General features: G+C 43.8%; 1 protein-coding gene across 1 annotated transcript; it reads left to right on the top strand.

The window, feature by feature from the left end:
- Window positions 1–270: 270 nt before the first annotated feature.
- On the top strand, window positions 271–3,177 carry LOC123430215. The gene is made up of 8 exons (XM_045114100.1): window positions 271–999; window positions 1,445–1,702; window positions 1,777–1,906; window positions 1,985–2,252; window positions 2,334–2,430; window positions 2,537–2,661; window positions 2,753–2,824; window positions 2,902–3,177. Exons 2-8 carry the CDS (start codon window positions 1,536–1,538, stop codon window positions 3,045–3,047), a joined length of 1,005 nt encoding a protein of 334 aa, XP_044970035.1. The 5' UTR covers window positions 271–999; window positions 1,445–1,535; the 3' UTR covers window positions 3,048–3,177.
- The last annotated feature ends 8,148 nt before the right edge of the window (window positions 3,178–11,325 follow it).

Raw genomic sequence — 11,325 nt, 5'->3', positions numbered from 1 at the left:
GACCTCATCGTCCCGGTGTCGCGAGCCCTCCTTCTCAACGGCGGGCTGTGGTTCCCGATCCAGAGCGCCGCCGACGTCGCGTCCAAGAGCGTCGCGCTGCCATCCAACGCCTACCACGCGGTCCCAGGGGCGGAGCCAGGATTTGATAATAGGGGGGCGAAGCGACAATGATCAAACCCACATAACATCACATGGCAACGTATGTTTTTCAACAATGTTGTAAGTATAATTTTTCTACAATATATAAGCACAATAACATGTGTTTAACAATTGTATGTTCAAACTTAGCTCTATGATTACCTACAAGATCGTACTGGTTAATAATCTCACTAAAGTTTAGTATAATCTTTTAGCAAAAGCAATGTGCTCTATTCTTAACAAAAAACTGATCACAAGATAAAACAGATATGTATCGCTCATCTGAGCAGATATCATTAATACTATTAGTCTATTAGCAATCAATACGTTGGGCATAAGGTCAAGGAAAAAGACAACCAGCACTCAGCAGCGGTTCTTGCAGAATTCAGTAAGTTCCCGTGTTGAAATGAATACAACAGCAGGAGACAAAAATGACCTCCGATGACAGCCGCAGCTACACTCGCCCAGGGCCGGCTGGTATACCAAAATAGGGGCCCATATAATCTGGTACAGTGTATATTTAAAGAAAAAAAGAAAAAGGCCCATCTATCACACATGCACAGCCAGCGTGTAAACCTGTCCACAATACAACCAGTTGCCCTCGTCAGGAAATAAAGGCCTGAACACAGCGGAAGGTTGAGGCTTCGTTTCCTGTCGACCGATTCACGCACGGAGTCCTTGCGAGTTGCCCTCGCCCAGCCGCCCACTTGCCTGATTGAAATTTGGAAATTTGGATCCCTAATTCCCAAATCACGCAAGGTCATAGTCTCCTAGAGAGTTGGAGACGGAGGCACATGATAGATCAAAGTCGACAAGGAGGAAATCGGGATTCAAGAAGAGATCAAGATCAACAGACAACGGGTATTCTCACTTCTCAGATTGAAATACTTTGCGAGATTATGCCTGCTGGGCGAGTCAATCTTTTCTTGTTCTCAATCTAAAAATTCAATCAGGTGTCTGATTTTACTTTCTTTTTACATCACTTGCTGCAGCTGCATCCATTTATTTGCTACAACGTTCAGTGGCCAGTGTCCTCTCTCTTTTTATTGTAATCATGTTGCCTAAGAAGCATTATGTGGTTGTTAAAAAAGAATTAATAAGAAACAAGTACAGAAGTTTATTGGGACCCAGAAAGGGGCTATGAATAAATTTGTGGTGAGAAACAAGTACAGAAGTTTATTGGGACTTAGAAACAAGTAATCAACAATGTCTCAAGAAAGGCTAAATGGTTTGGTCATGTGTTGCATCGAGAAGAATAGTTTGGATAACATTGATCTTGACACTCTCATGAATGACTTTGCCTCAGAAAAAGCACGGAAGTCTCGTTTCTCCTGAAGTCATAATTACTGGAGGCTTGGAGGTCTGGTTTGTTAGCATGCTATTTCTCTTTATTATGCATGTGTATTGTACTTTTGTTGATTAGTATGTTTTTTTTCCGCATTGCAAATGTTTTGCTTCCAAATTTATATGTGACATGTTTGTTTAAATTGTATAAGATGGCGCCAATTAATCTTAGATGTCAATGGACATTTACAAACTTCACAAATAACCCAGTGGAGTCTACGTAAGTTTAACATGCTTTCTCATATTTAAAAGAAATTGAAAAAAATATTATCTAATCTAATCTATTTGTTATAGATTCATAGAATTTGACGACCTCAACTGGTCGGATACATACAGAACATGTAGCATTTCCGTGAGGATAGATGTCAAATTTCTTGTTAATCCGAGTGGTGATAGACTTCACTTCATTCTGATGGATAGAACTGTAAGTCTCAAACATGTTTATATTGGTACAATAAACAAGTGTTTGTCATCATCTAACATTTTCTGATGCAATTTTAAGGGTGCCAAAATCGAGGCTATAGTTGCTGGAAATGATTTAGTGCATAGATTCGATTTAACATTGCACATGGGTCGTAAGTACATCATTCATGGTGTTACTATTCGGCCCAACTTTGAAGAGGTGGAGTGTAGATTCATTAACCACACATATGAGTGCTCCTTCAGTGCAAGAACATTTGTTGAGTCACTCTCACTAGAATTTCCAAGATATCCAAAGCATTTGATGTCCATCCATGAAGTTATGAGGTGTCCAAACAAAACATTCGTAGGTACGCATTCAAACATATATCTATACTATTAAAGGAGAATCTATCTTTGTCTATAAATTTAACTAATGATATTTAACACAGACATAGTTGGCATAGTTGTTCAATATGATGATCATCAACTCATCGGGAGACACCCATCTGCTGAATTGTATAGAGAGGTCACCTTCATGGATATTTGGTATGTGTAGTTAATATACATAATTGCAACTCTTTTATACCGAATTATAAGAATTAATTCGTGAAGTCCTTGTATAGTTACTATTTTTAAATATTCAAAATTGTAGGGGCAAACGTATAGTTGTTGGCATTTCGGGTGGCAACTTGATTCAAAACTCGTATAGGTGGTCAACAACTGAAGGCAATAAATCTATTGTCCTTGCAACTATGCTCCGTAAGAATAGAAAATATGGTAATCGATGCATGTACATCTTTATGTATTGCATATTCTGAGAAAGTGTATTGTTATGTTGAGCTAAATAGTTTTTTAATCTTGACAATAGGAAATTTGGAAACTTCAAGTTACACCACCCTTGCATTTAACCCGGATCATCCTTCAGCACGTGCACTTGATGGTACTTTTGACACAACATTTATGTTGAGCAAATTTTAAATACTAAAAATTACAACATTTCTAATAATTATTTTGCAGACATTCGCCAGAAAATAATAGGTGGGTTGATTGACATGGAGTTTGTTCGAGAATTTATTGAGAAGAGGTGGGATTTGCTAGCAAGCGGGCTGTCTACAAATGATCCCCGACACAAGATGTATACAAAGAAAGCTCGATCCATGTAGTAGAGATAGCAGAAATCAGTTGTCTATTACGCATGATTGTGCCTTTCAATTTATAAGTTTAGTTGTCTCGTGATGAAGATCATATGTAGTACTTGTTGAGGCATAATTTATGCCTAAGTAATTTTGGTGATTGATGACAGTACCGTACAGGACTAATCGTGTGTGTCAAGGTTTCAGGCAACATTCGTCAACGGCACAAGACGACACGACTCCTCTCTTCGGGAACGGAAGCACGGCGCTATCCTAGATTCTCTTTATTTGAGTCATAGGAAAGCCGTACTATTAAGAGGGGATCCGTAGTGGAAAGGTTTGGGTGGAATCTATCTTTGCACACGCACACCTCTATTTTCTCCCTTTCCTTTATCCTTGGAGCGGCCCTCGCCGTTTTGTTCTTAGCGTCTCGGCAAAATGGTCCCCAGCGGTAGTACCGCTGGTCCCAGCGGTAGTACCGCTGGACTTTCTGCGGTAGTACCGCTGCAGCCAGCGGTAGTACCGCCCTTGGTCAGCGGTGGTACCGCCGCTGGCTGGCGGTAGTACCGCTCCAGGTGCCCTGTTCCACCTACCTAGCGGTAGTTCATGGACGGACCCTTTTGCGAAGACTTTCTCGGCGGTAGTAGTGTTTACGCTCTACCAAGGGCCAGCGGTAGTACCGCTGGTAGCCCCAGCGGTAGTACCGCTACATCCAGCGGTAGTACCGCCAGGCGGCGGTAGTACCGCTGGATCTCGGGCAGAGAGTGGGAAAACGGTCTGATTTTTCCCCCCACTATATAAAGGGTTCTTCTAGCTGAGGAACCCTATCTCTTACCTCTCTAAGCTCCATTGTTGCTCCACAAGCTTAAAAGTGCCCGATCTCTCTCCCTAGCCAATCAAACTTGTTGATTCTTTAGGGATTAGTTGAGAAGGCCTAGATCCACACTTCCACCAAGAGAAAAGTTGATTCCCCCACCTATCCCTTGCGGATCTTGTTACTCTTGGGTGTTTGAGCATCCTAGACGGTTGAGGTCACTTCGAAGCCATATTCCATTGTGGTGAAGCTTCGTGGTCTTGTTGGGAGCCTCCAAGCTTTGTGTGGAGTTGCCCCAACCTTGTTTGTAAAGGTTCGGTCGCCGCCTTCAAGGGCACCTATAGTGGAATCATGGTACCTTGCATCGTGCGAGGGCGTGAGGAGAATACGGTGGCCTTAGTGGCTTTTTGGGGAGCATTGTGCCTCCACACCGCTCCAACGGAGACGTACTTCCTGTCAAAGGGAAGGAACTTCGGTAACACATCCTCGTCTCCATCGGTTCCACTTGTGGTTATCTCTAACCTTTACTTTGTATTTGCTTTTACTTGTGACTATATCTTACTTGTCTTAATAGGCCTTGTTGATAGCTTCTATAGGGGTCACCTCTTTGTCATATTATTTGTGACCCCGTATAGTGTTTACCTTAACTTGTTAAGATTAATTAAAAAGTGGTCGTTGTCTATTCACCCCCCCCCTCTAGCCAACCATATCGATCCTTTTCAATTGGTATCAGAGCCACGTCTCTTTATTAAGGGTTTAACCACCCGAAGAGTATGGAAGGCGGAGAGGAAGTTAACCGTGGGCAACCCGAAGACATGGACTTGACTTCGGTCACAAGGGACGACTTGAATACGGCTATGGCCGCCCTCAAGACGTCCTTGACGAGCGAAGTCAAAACCATGCTTAAGGAATTAATTGATGGTCTTAAAAGTTCACCCGAACCGGCTTTAGTGGTTAAACCCACCATTTCCGATTCGGAGGCCAACTCCTCTAAGGAAGCGGCTAAAGGTATGCAACCTTCTTCACCTCACGAAAAGGATGGAACGGGAACACATGCTTCGGTTCCACCTCCCATGACATATGGAGGACCCGTTCTCGCACCTCGTCTTAATCCTGTTGGTCCTCCTCCTAAACTTGTAAAAGGTGACTTTGCTAACTGGGTATTTTCTATTAAGTCTCATTTGAATCACAGCTCAACAAACTTGTGGAGAATTATCGAGCAAGGATATTACCCCCATGACCCAAGCAACCTCACTCCAAGAGAAGATGCAGACAATCAATATAATCACTCTGCGCTGTTTATTCTCCAGTCTGCTGTGCCACCTGAAGATCTTCCCCACTTACGTCCCTTCACATTGGCCAAGGATTGTTGTGAGCATATTTTGGTGTTGTACAAGGGAAGCTCAAGTATTCAACGATCCAACTATGAAGTGAGACTTGATCAGGCCGATGAGTTTGTGATGAAAGAAGAAGAGGATCCTCGTGATCTCTATCGGAGGGTGACGGCTATTGCTGTGGCACTAAAGGACCATGGGAGTAAGGATGTGGATGACACTTGGGTCAAGCGCAAGTTTCTCAAAGCCATCATGCCTTTCAATAAAGCCATGTCATCTGTCATTCGTCAGCGGCCAGACTTCCACTCCTTGTCTTCCAGTGAAGTGTTGGATGAATTCATTGCAATGTCAATCATGAACGAAACAGCCGACAATGCACTTGCTCGTGTCCGATCAAAAACCACTTCACCCAAACTTGCGTTGAAAGCAAGAGCAATGCTTGAAGAAGAAGAAGAAGATGAGGAAGAGGAGAGCTGCCCGGAAGACACAAAGTATGCCTATCATGAGCACATGGCTCTTGCATCAAGGCAATTCTGGGGAAACAAAAGGAACTCAAGACCAACCTTCAACAAGAACAACTCAAGTGGATTCAAACCCAAACAACGAGTAAGGACATGTTATAACTGTGGCAACGTGAGTCACTTCGTGGCAGAATGCCCCTATGAGAAGAGAGAAGACAACGGAGGCAAGCTCATTCGCAAAGACAAAACCAAATCATTTCCAATCAAGAACAACTTTGTGAAGAAACCTCACCCAAAAGGAATGGTGGCCCTGGAGGAGTATCCTTCTGATGATGATGATGATGATGATACAGTGGCAACGTCAACTATTGCTATAGAAACTACCCCTTCCCAGAAGGTGTCTCTCTTCAACGCCCCCAACGAGAACCACATCACCAAGTGCCTCATGGCAAAAGGTACCAATCAGGTAACTCCTATCATTAAGACCAACATTGCTTCTGCTCCTTCATTGTTAAATTGTGTAGAAGATAGTGATGTTGGAGAACTTAATGAGCATGATCTTGATAAGTTTTTATGCACTATTAAGGGAGAAACCAAGAAGCATTTTGTTGCCCTCTTGGAACAACTGGGTGAGGCCACTGACCTCATTGAGTCTCATGAGGAGACCATCTCTGAGCTCCATGGACATAGCCGTGACTATGCCGATGAAATTGCCGAATTATCTAGTACTCTAGAAGAAGGGCGCACTCTTCGTTTGGCTCTTGAGGAGTCATATAACGATGACTGCACTAAAATGCAAAAGAAACTAGATCATGATGTTGTTCTTACTCGCATGCTTAAATCTGAAAAGTATGCTCTTGAGGTTGGCCGTAACAGACTCAAAGAAGAGTTTGACATACTTGACAAGGCCCACAAAGCCTTGAAAGGTGCTCATTTCGCTCTGAAAGAGTCTCACGATCAACTCCAAGCAAAGCTTACCAAGGAGATCTCTACTTGTCCTCCCTTTGTGTTAATTGATAATACTTGTGCAACTAACCCCTGTTGTGAGCATGTTCATCTTGTGGAAGAAAATGCCAAGTTAAAGGAGAAACTTGAGAAGGGCCTTGTGTCATGCAGACAAGGTGAGAAGAGTCTGAACGATCTCTTGAGCACTCAAAAGGGTGTTGTAGGAAAGGAAGGAATTGGACTTACCTCCAAGTCAAAAGGTAAAAGAAAGAACAAGAGCAAACGATCTCTCACCCTCATGGACATCTTTGTCAAGGAGGGTGAGGGGACTCAGAAGGTGAACAGGAACAAGGTGGACTATGGGAACCTCAAGAAGGGCAAAGCCGCTCCTACTAACACAGCCGGCAAACTCAATTCCTCTTATGTGTTATGTTGTGCTAGTGATGGGCATGTTTATGCCAGATTTATTGGTTCCTACGATGAAGATATTGAATGGGCTATCTGGGTTCCTAAGACCCTTGTCTCTAACATGAAAGGACCCATTAAAAAATGGATACCTAAAACCAAGCCTTGATCTATTGCAGGAGTTTGCTTCCGGTGGGTTGTCATGGTTGCTCGATAGTGGAGCAACAAATCATATGACCGGAAGCAAGGACTTAGTGGTGGATGTGCATCCTTCTCCATCTATGCCCACCCATGTCCAATTCGCTGATGCATCCTCATCAAAGGTATTGGGATTTGGTAAGGTGGTCGTCTCTCAAGATTTGTCTATTGAGAAGGTCATGCTTGTTGAGTCTCTTGCCTACAATTTACTTTCCGTTCGTCAACTTGCAATCATGGGTTTTTCCACATTCTTTAATATTGACACTATGGTCCTCCTAAGGAGCAATACTCTTAAAGTAGCCTATGTTGGACATGTCGAAAATGGTCTCTATGTGGTAAACTTTTCAAAGCGACCCACTAAGACTGCGACATGTCTAATGGCTAAAGTTGACGTGGGCTGGCTTTGGCATCGCCGTTTAGCTCATGTCAATATGAGGTCTTTGCAAAGTCTTCTGACAGGGGACCATGTCCGTGGACTAACAAATGTGAGCTTTGCTAAAGATCGTGTTTGCAGTGCTTGCATTGAAGGAAAGATTCATGAAACTGCTCATCGTCCAATAACTCTTATCTACACTAAGAGGCCATTGGAACTTCTTCACATGGATCTGTTTGGTCCTCCAACATTTGATAGTCTTGGAGGCAGAAAGTATTGCTTAGTCATTGTTGACGATTACTCAAGATATACCTGGGTATATTTCTTCAAAAGGAAGAGTGAAACTCAACAAACGGTCATCAACTTTGCCAATGAAGCGCAACGTCAACATGAAGCAAAGATCTTGATGATTAGGAGTGACAACGGCACCGAGTTCAAGAACTATACCCTAGATGAGTTTCTAGGTGATGAGGGAATAAAGCACCAATATTCTGCACCATATACCCCTCAGCAAAACGGCGTGGCAGAAAGGAAGAGCCGGACCTTGATAGACGCTGCAAGAACAATGATGGCAGAATTCAAATCTCCATACAACTTCTGGGCAGAGGCCATCAACACAGCATGTCATGCGTCCAATCGGCTCTACATCCGCAAAGGCTTGAACAAGACTCCGTATGAGATTCTAACTGGAAACAAACCCAATCTCAAGTACTTCCGGGTATTCGGTTGTAAGTGTTTCATTCTTAAAAAGGGAGCTCGGTTAGCTAAATTTGACTCTAGAGCACATGAGGGTATCTTTGTTGGTTATGCTACAAACTCTCATGCTTACCGTGTCCTCAACAAGTCCACCGGACTAATTGAGGAGACGTGTAACGTGGAGTTTGACGAAAATAATGGCTCCCAAGTGGAGCAAAGTGGTCTTTGTGATATAGGTGATGAAATTCCTCCCGAAGCCATAAGAAGAATGGGGATTGGTCAAATACTCCCCATTGAGGAACCCCTTGTGGCTGAAGGAGAAGGACAATGCTCTACTCAAGTGGAGCCATCACCCCCACAAGCCCCACACGCTTCCGATAAACAAAGAGAAGACTCTCAACAAGTTGATCAAGCTCTCGGTCAAGATCAATTGCCTAACAATGGTGATATGCCCACTCAAGCACTACCCCCAAGACCTTGAACCAACACGAGATCAAGATCAAGAGCAACCACTAATACAAGATCAAACTAGTGAACCTGCTCAAGTCGAAGGACAAAGTGATCCGGAGACTGTCTCACAATTCCCTTCTGGAGCTCCAACAACCGGCTCAAGACGCAAGGGCAAACAAAAGATACAAGTCGATGCTCCCTTGTTATCTAATGAAGAACTCTTGGAGCGTCGAGCAGCCAAGAATGCGAACAAGCTGAAAGCCAAGTCACATCTTATGAAGAATGTTCTTGGTAGTTTAAAAAGGGGAGTATCTACCCGTCAACAGCTTTGGAATTATTGTAAGCATCACGCGTTTGTCTCGTATTGTGAACCTCAACAGGTACAGGAAGCGCTCGATGATGAGGATTGGCTTATGGCCATGCACGAAGAACTCAACAACTTCGAGCGCAACCAAGTATGGGATCTAGTGCCACGACCAACGAAGGAACATAATGTCATCGGGACCAAATGGATATTCAAGAACAAGCAAGATGCAAATGGAATTGTGATTCAAAACAAGGCAAGATTGGTGGCTCAAGGCTACTCCCAAGTCGAGGGTATCGACTACGGTGAAACCTTTGCCCCTGTCGCTCGTCTAGAATCTATTCGCATGCTACTTGCTTTTGCTTCTCATCATAACTTCAAATTACAGCAAATGGATGTGAAAAGTGCATTTCTTAATGGTCCTTTAAATGAGTTGGTATATGTCAAACAGCCCCCGGGATTCGAACATCCCAAGCTCCCCAATCATGTATACAAACTCAATAAGGCATTCTATGGTCTTAAACAAGCCCCACGCGCGTGGTATGAGTACCTTACTGAGTTGTTACAAGATCGTGGGTTTGAAATTGGGAAGATTGATCCCACTCTTTTTACTAAGAGGGTTAAAGGGGATTTGTTCATATGCCAACTATATGTTGATGATATTATCTTTAGCTCTCCTAACATTTCATTCAATGAAGAATTTGATGCGCTCATGACTGAGAAGTTTGAGATGTCCATGATGGGAGAGTTGAAGTTCTTCCTCGGATTCGAGATTAAACAAGGTCTAGAAGGGACATTCATCAAACAAGCCAAGTACACTCAAGACATGCTCAAACGGTTCGAGCTCGAAGATGTCAAACCGGTCAAGTTTCCCATGCCAACCAGATGCAAGCTTGATAGTGATCCCAATGGTAAAGCAGTGGATCAAAAGGTATACCGCTCCATGATTGGATCCCTCCTTTACCTCTGTGCATCTAGACCGGATATTATGTTGAGTGTAGGTATATGTGCACGGTTTCAATCCGCACCAAAAGAAAGTCATTACATGGCTGTCAAACGAATCTTTCGATATTTGGCTCATACCCCAAACTTTGGCCTCTGGTATCCCAAAGGAGAAAACTTCAATCTAGTTGGCTATTCTGACTCAGATTGGGCTGGAGATTGTGTGGAGAGGAAGTCAACATCTGGAGGGTGCCAATTCCTTGGTCGCTCTTTGGTAAGTTGGTCTTCAAAGAAGCAAAACTGTGTATCCTTATCATCCACCGAAGCTGAGTATGTGGCAGCTGCAAGTTGTTGTGCACAATTGCTATGGATGAGGCAAACTTTAAAGGATTATGGTGTCACTTGTGACAAAGTGCCTCTTCTATGTGACAATCAAAGCGCCATCAAGATTTCCCTCAACCCAGTGCAACATAGCAAAACCAAACATATTGATATTCGTCATCACTTCATCCGTGAACATATCAAGCTAGGTGATATTGAGGTTCACTTCATTCACACTGAAGAGCAACTTGCAGATATTTTCACCAAGCCACTAGATGAAGCAAGGTTCTGGGAGTTAAGGCATGAGCTAAATATCATTGACTCAAGTAATGTGGATTGAAACTAGGCATATTGCACCTCACTTCACATTCCATCTTGGTCTAGGTGTAGGCATGGACATAGGGGGAGTGTTGTTCTCTCAATGAACTTTCCCTCCCCCCATTATGCATAAATCAATCTAGTCTTTCACTTTAGCCATTGTCAAATGGCACTTGTGCTTCAAAGACGAGCATTGGCCATGAACCCAAGGATAATTCTTCGCGGTGTCATACCACTGTCTCAAACATAGGTGGCCTCGGCCACCGCCCCTCCATCCTTTCTTTTTTTTAAAGAAAAGGATGTACTATGACAAGTGAGTACATTTTTCCAAGTGCTATCTCATCTTTTACTTACTTGTCATATGCCCAAGTCCCTCTCTTTTCTTAAAGCCGCACTGCGACATTTGCAGCGGTACTACCGCCAGGGTAGCGGTACTACCGCCAGGACCCCAGCGGTACTACCGCCAGGACCCCAGCGGTACTACCGCCAGGGGTAGCGGTACTACCGCCAGGATTCAAAATCTAACTCAACCGGCCGGAATATTTCTAGTGTTTCGAGGGGGAGCGGTACTACCGCCAGGGGGAGCGGTATTACCGCCAGGACCCCCAGCGGTACTACCGCTGTACTCCAGCGGTACTACCGCCGGGTCAGCGGTACTACCGCTGGACCCCAGCGGTACTACCGCTGCCCGTACCCCTTGGGCTATATAAAGGGAGGGGGAGCCCGATTTTCAATCTGTTTCTTCTT

Source organism: Hordeum vulgare, chromosome 2H (assembly GCF_904849725.1).
Source record: "Hordeum vulgare subsp. vulgare chromosome 2H, MorexV3_pseudomolecules_assembly, whole genome shotgun sequence".
NCBI lineage: Eukaryota > Viridiplantae > Streptophyta > Magnoliopsida > Poales > Poaceae > Hordeum > Hordeum vulgare.
The sequence above is the reverse complement of the archived record's forward strand: the minus strand, read 5'-3'. Positions and strand labels throughout refer to the sequence as shown.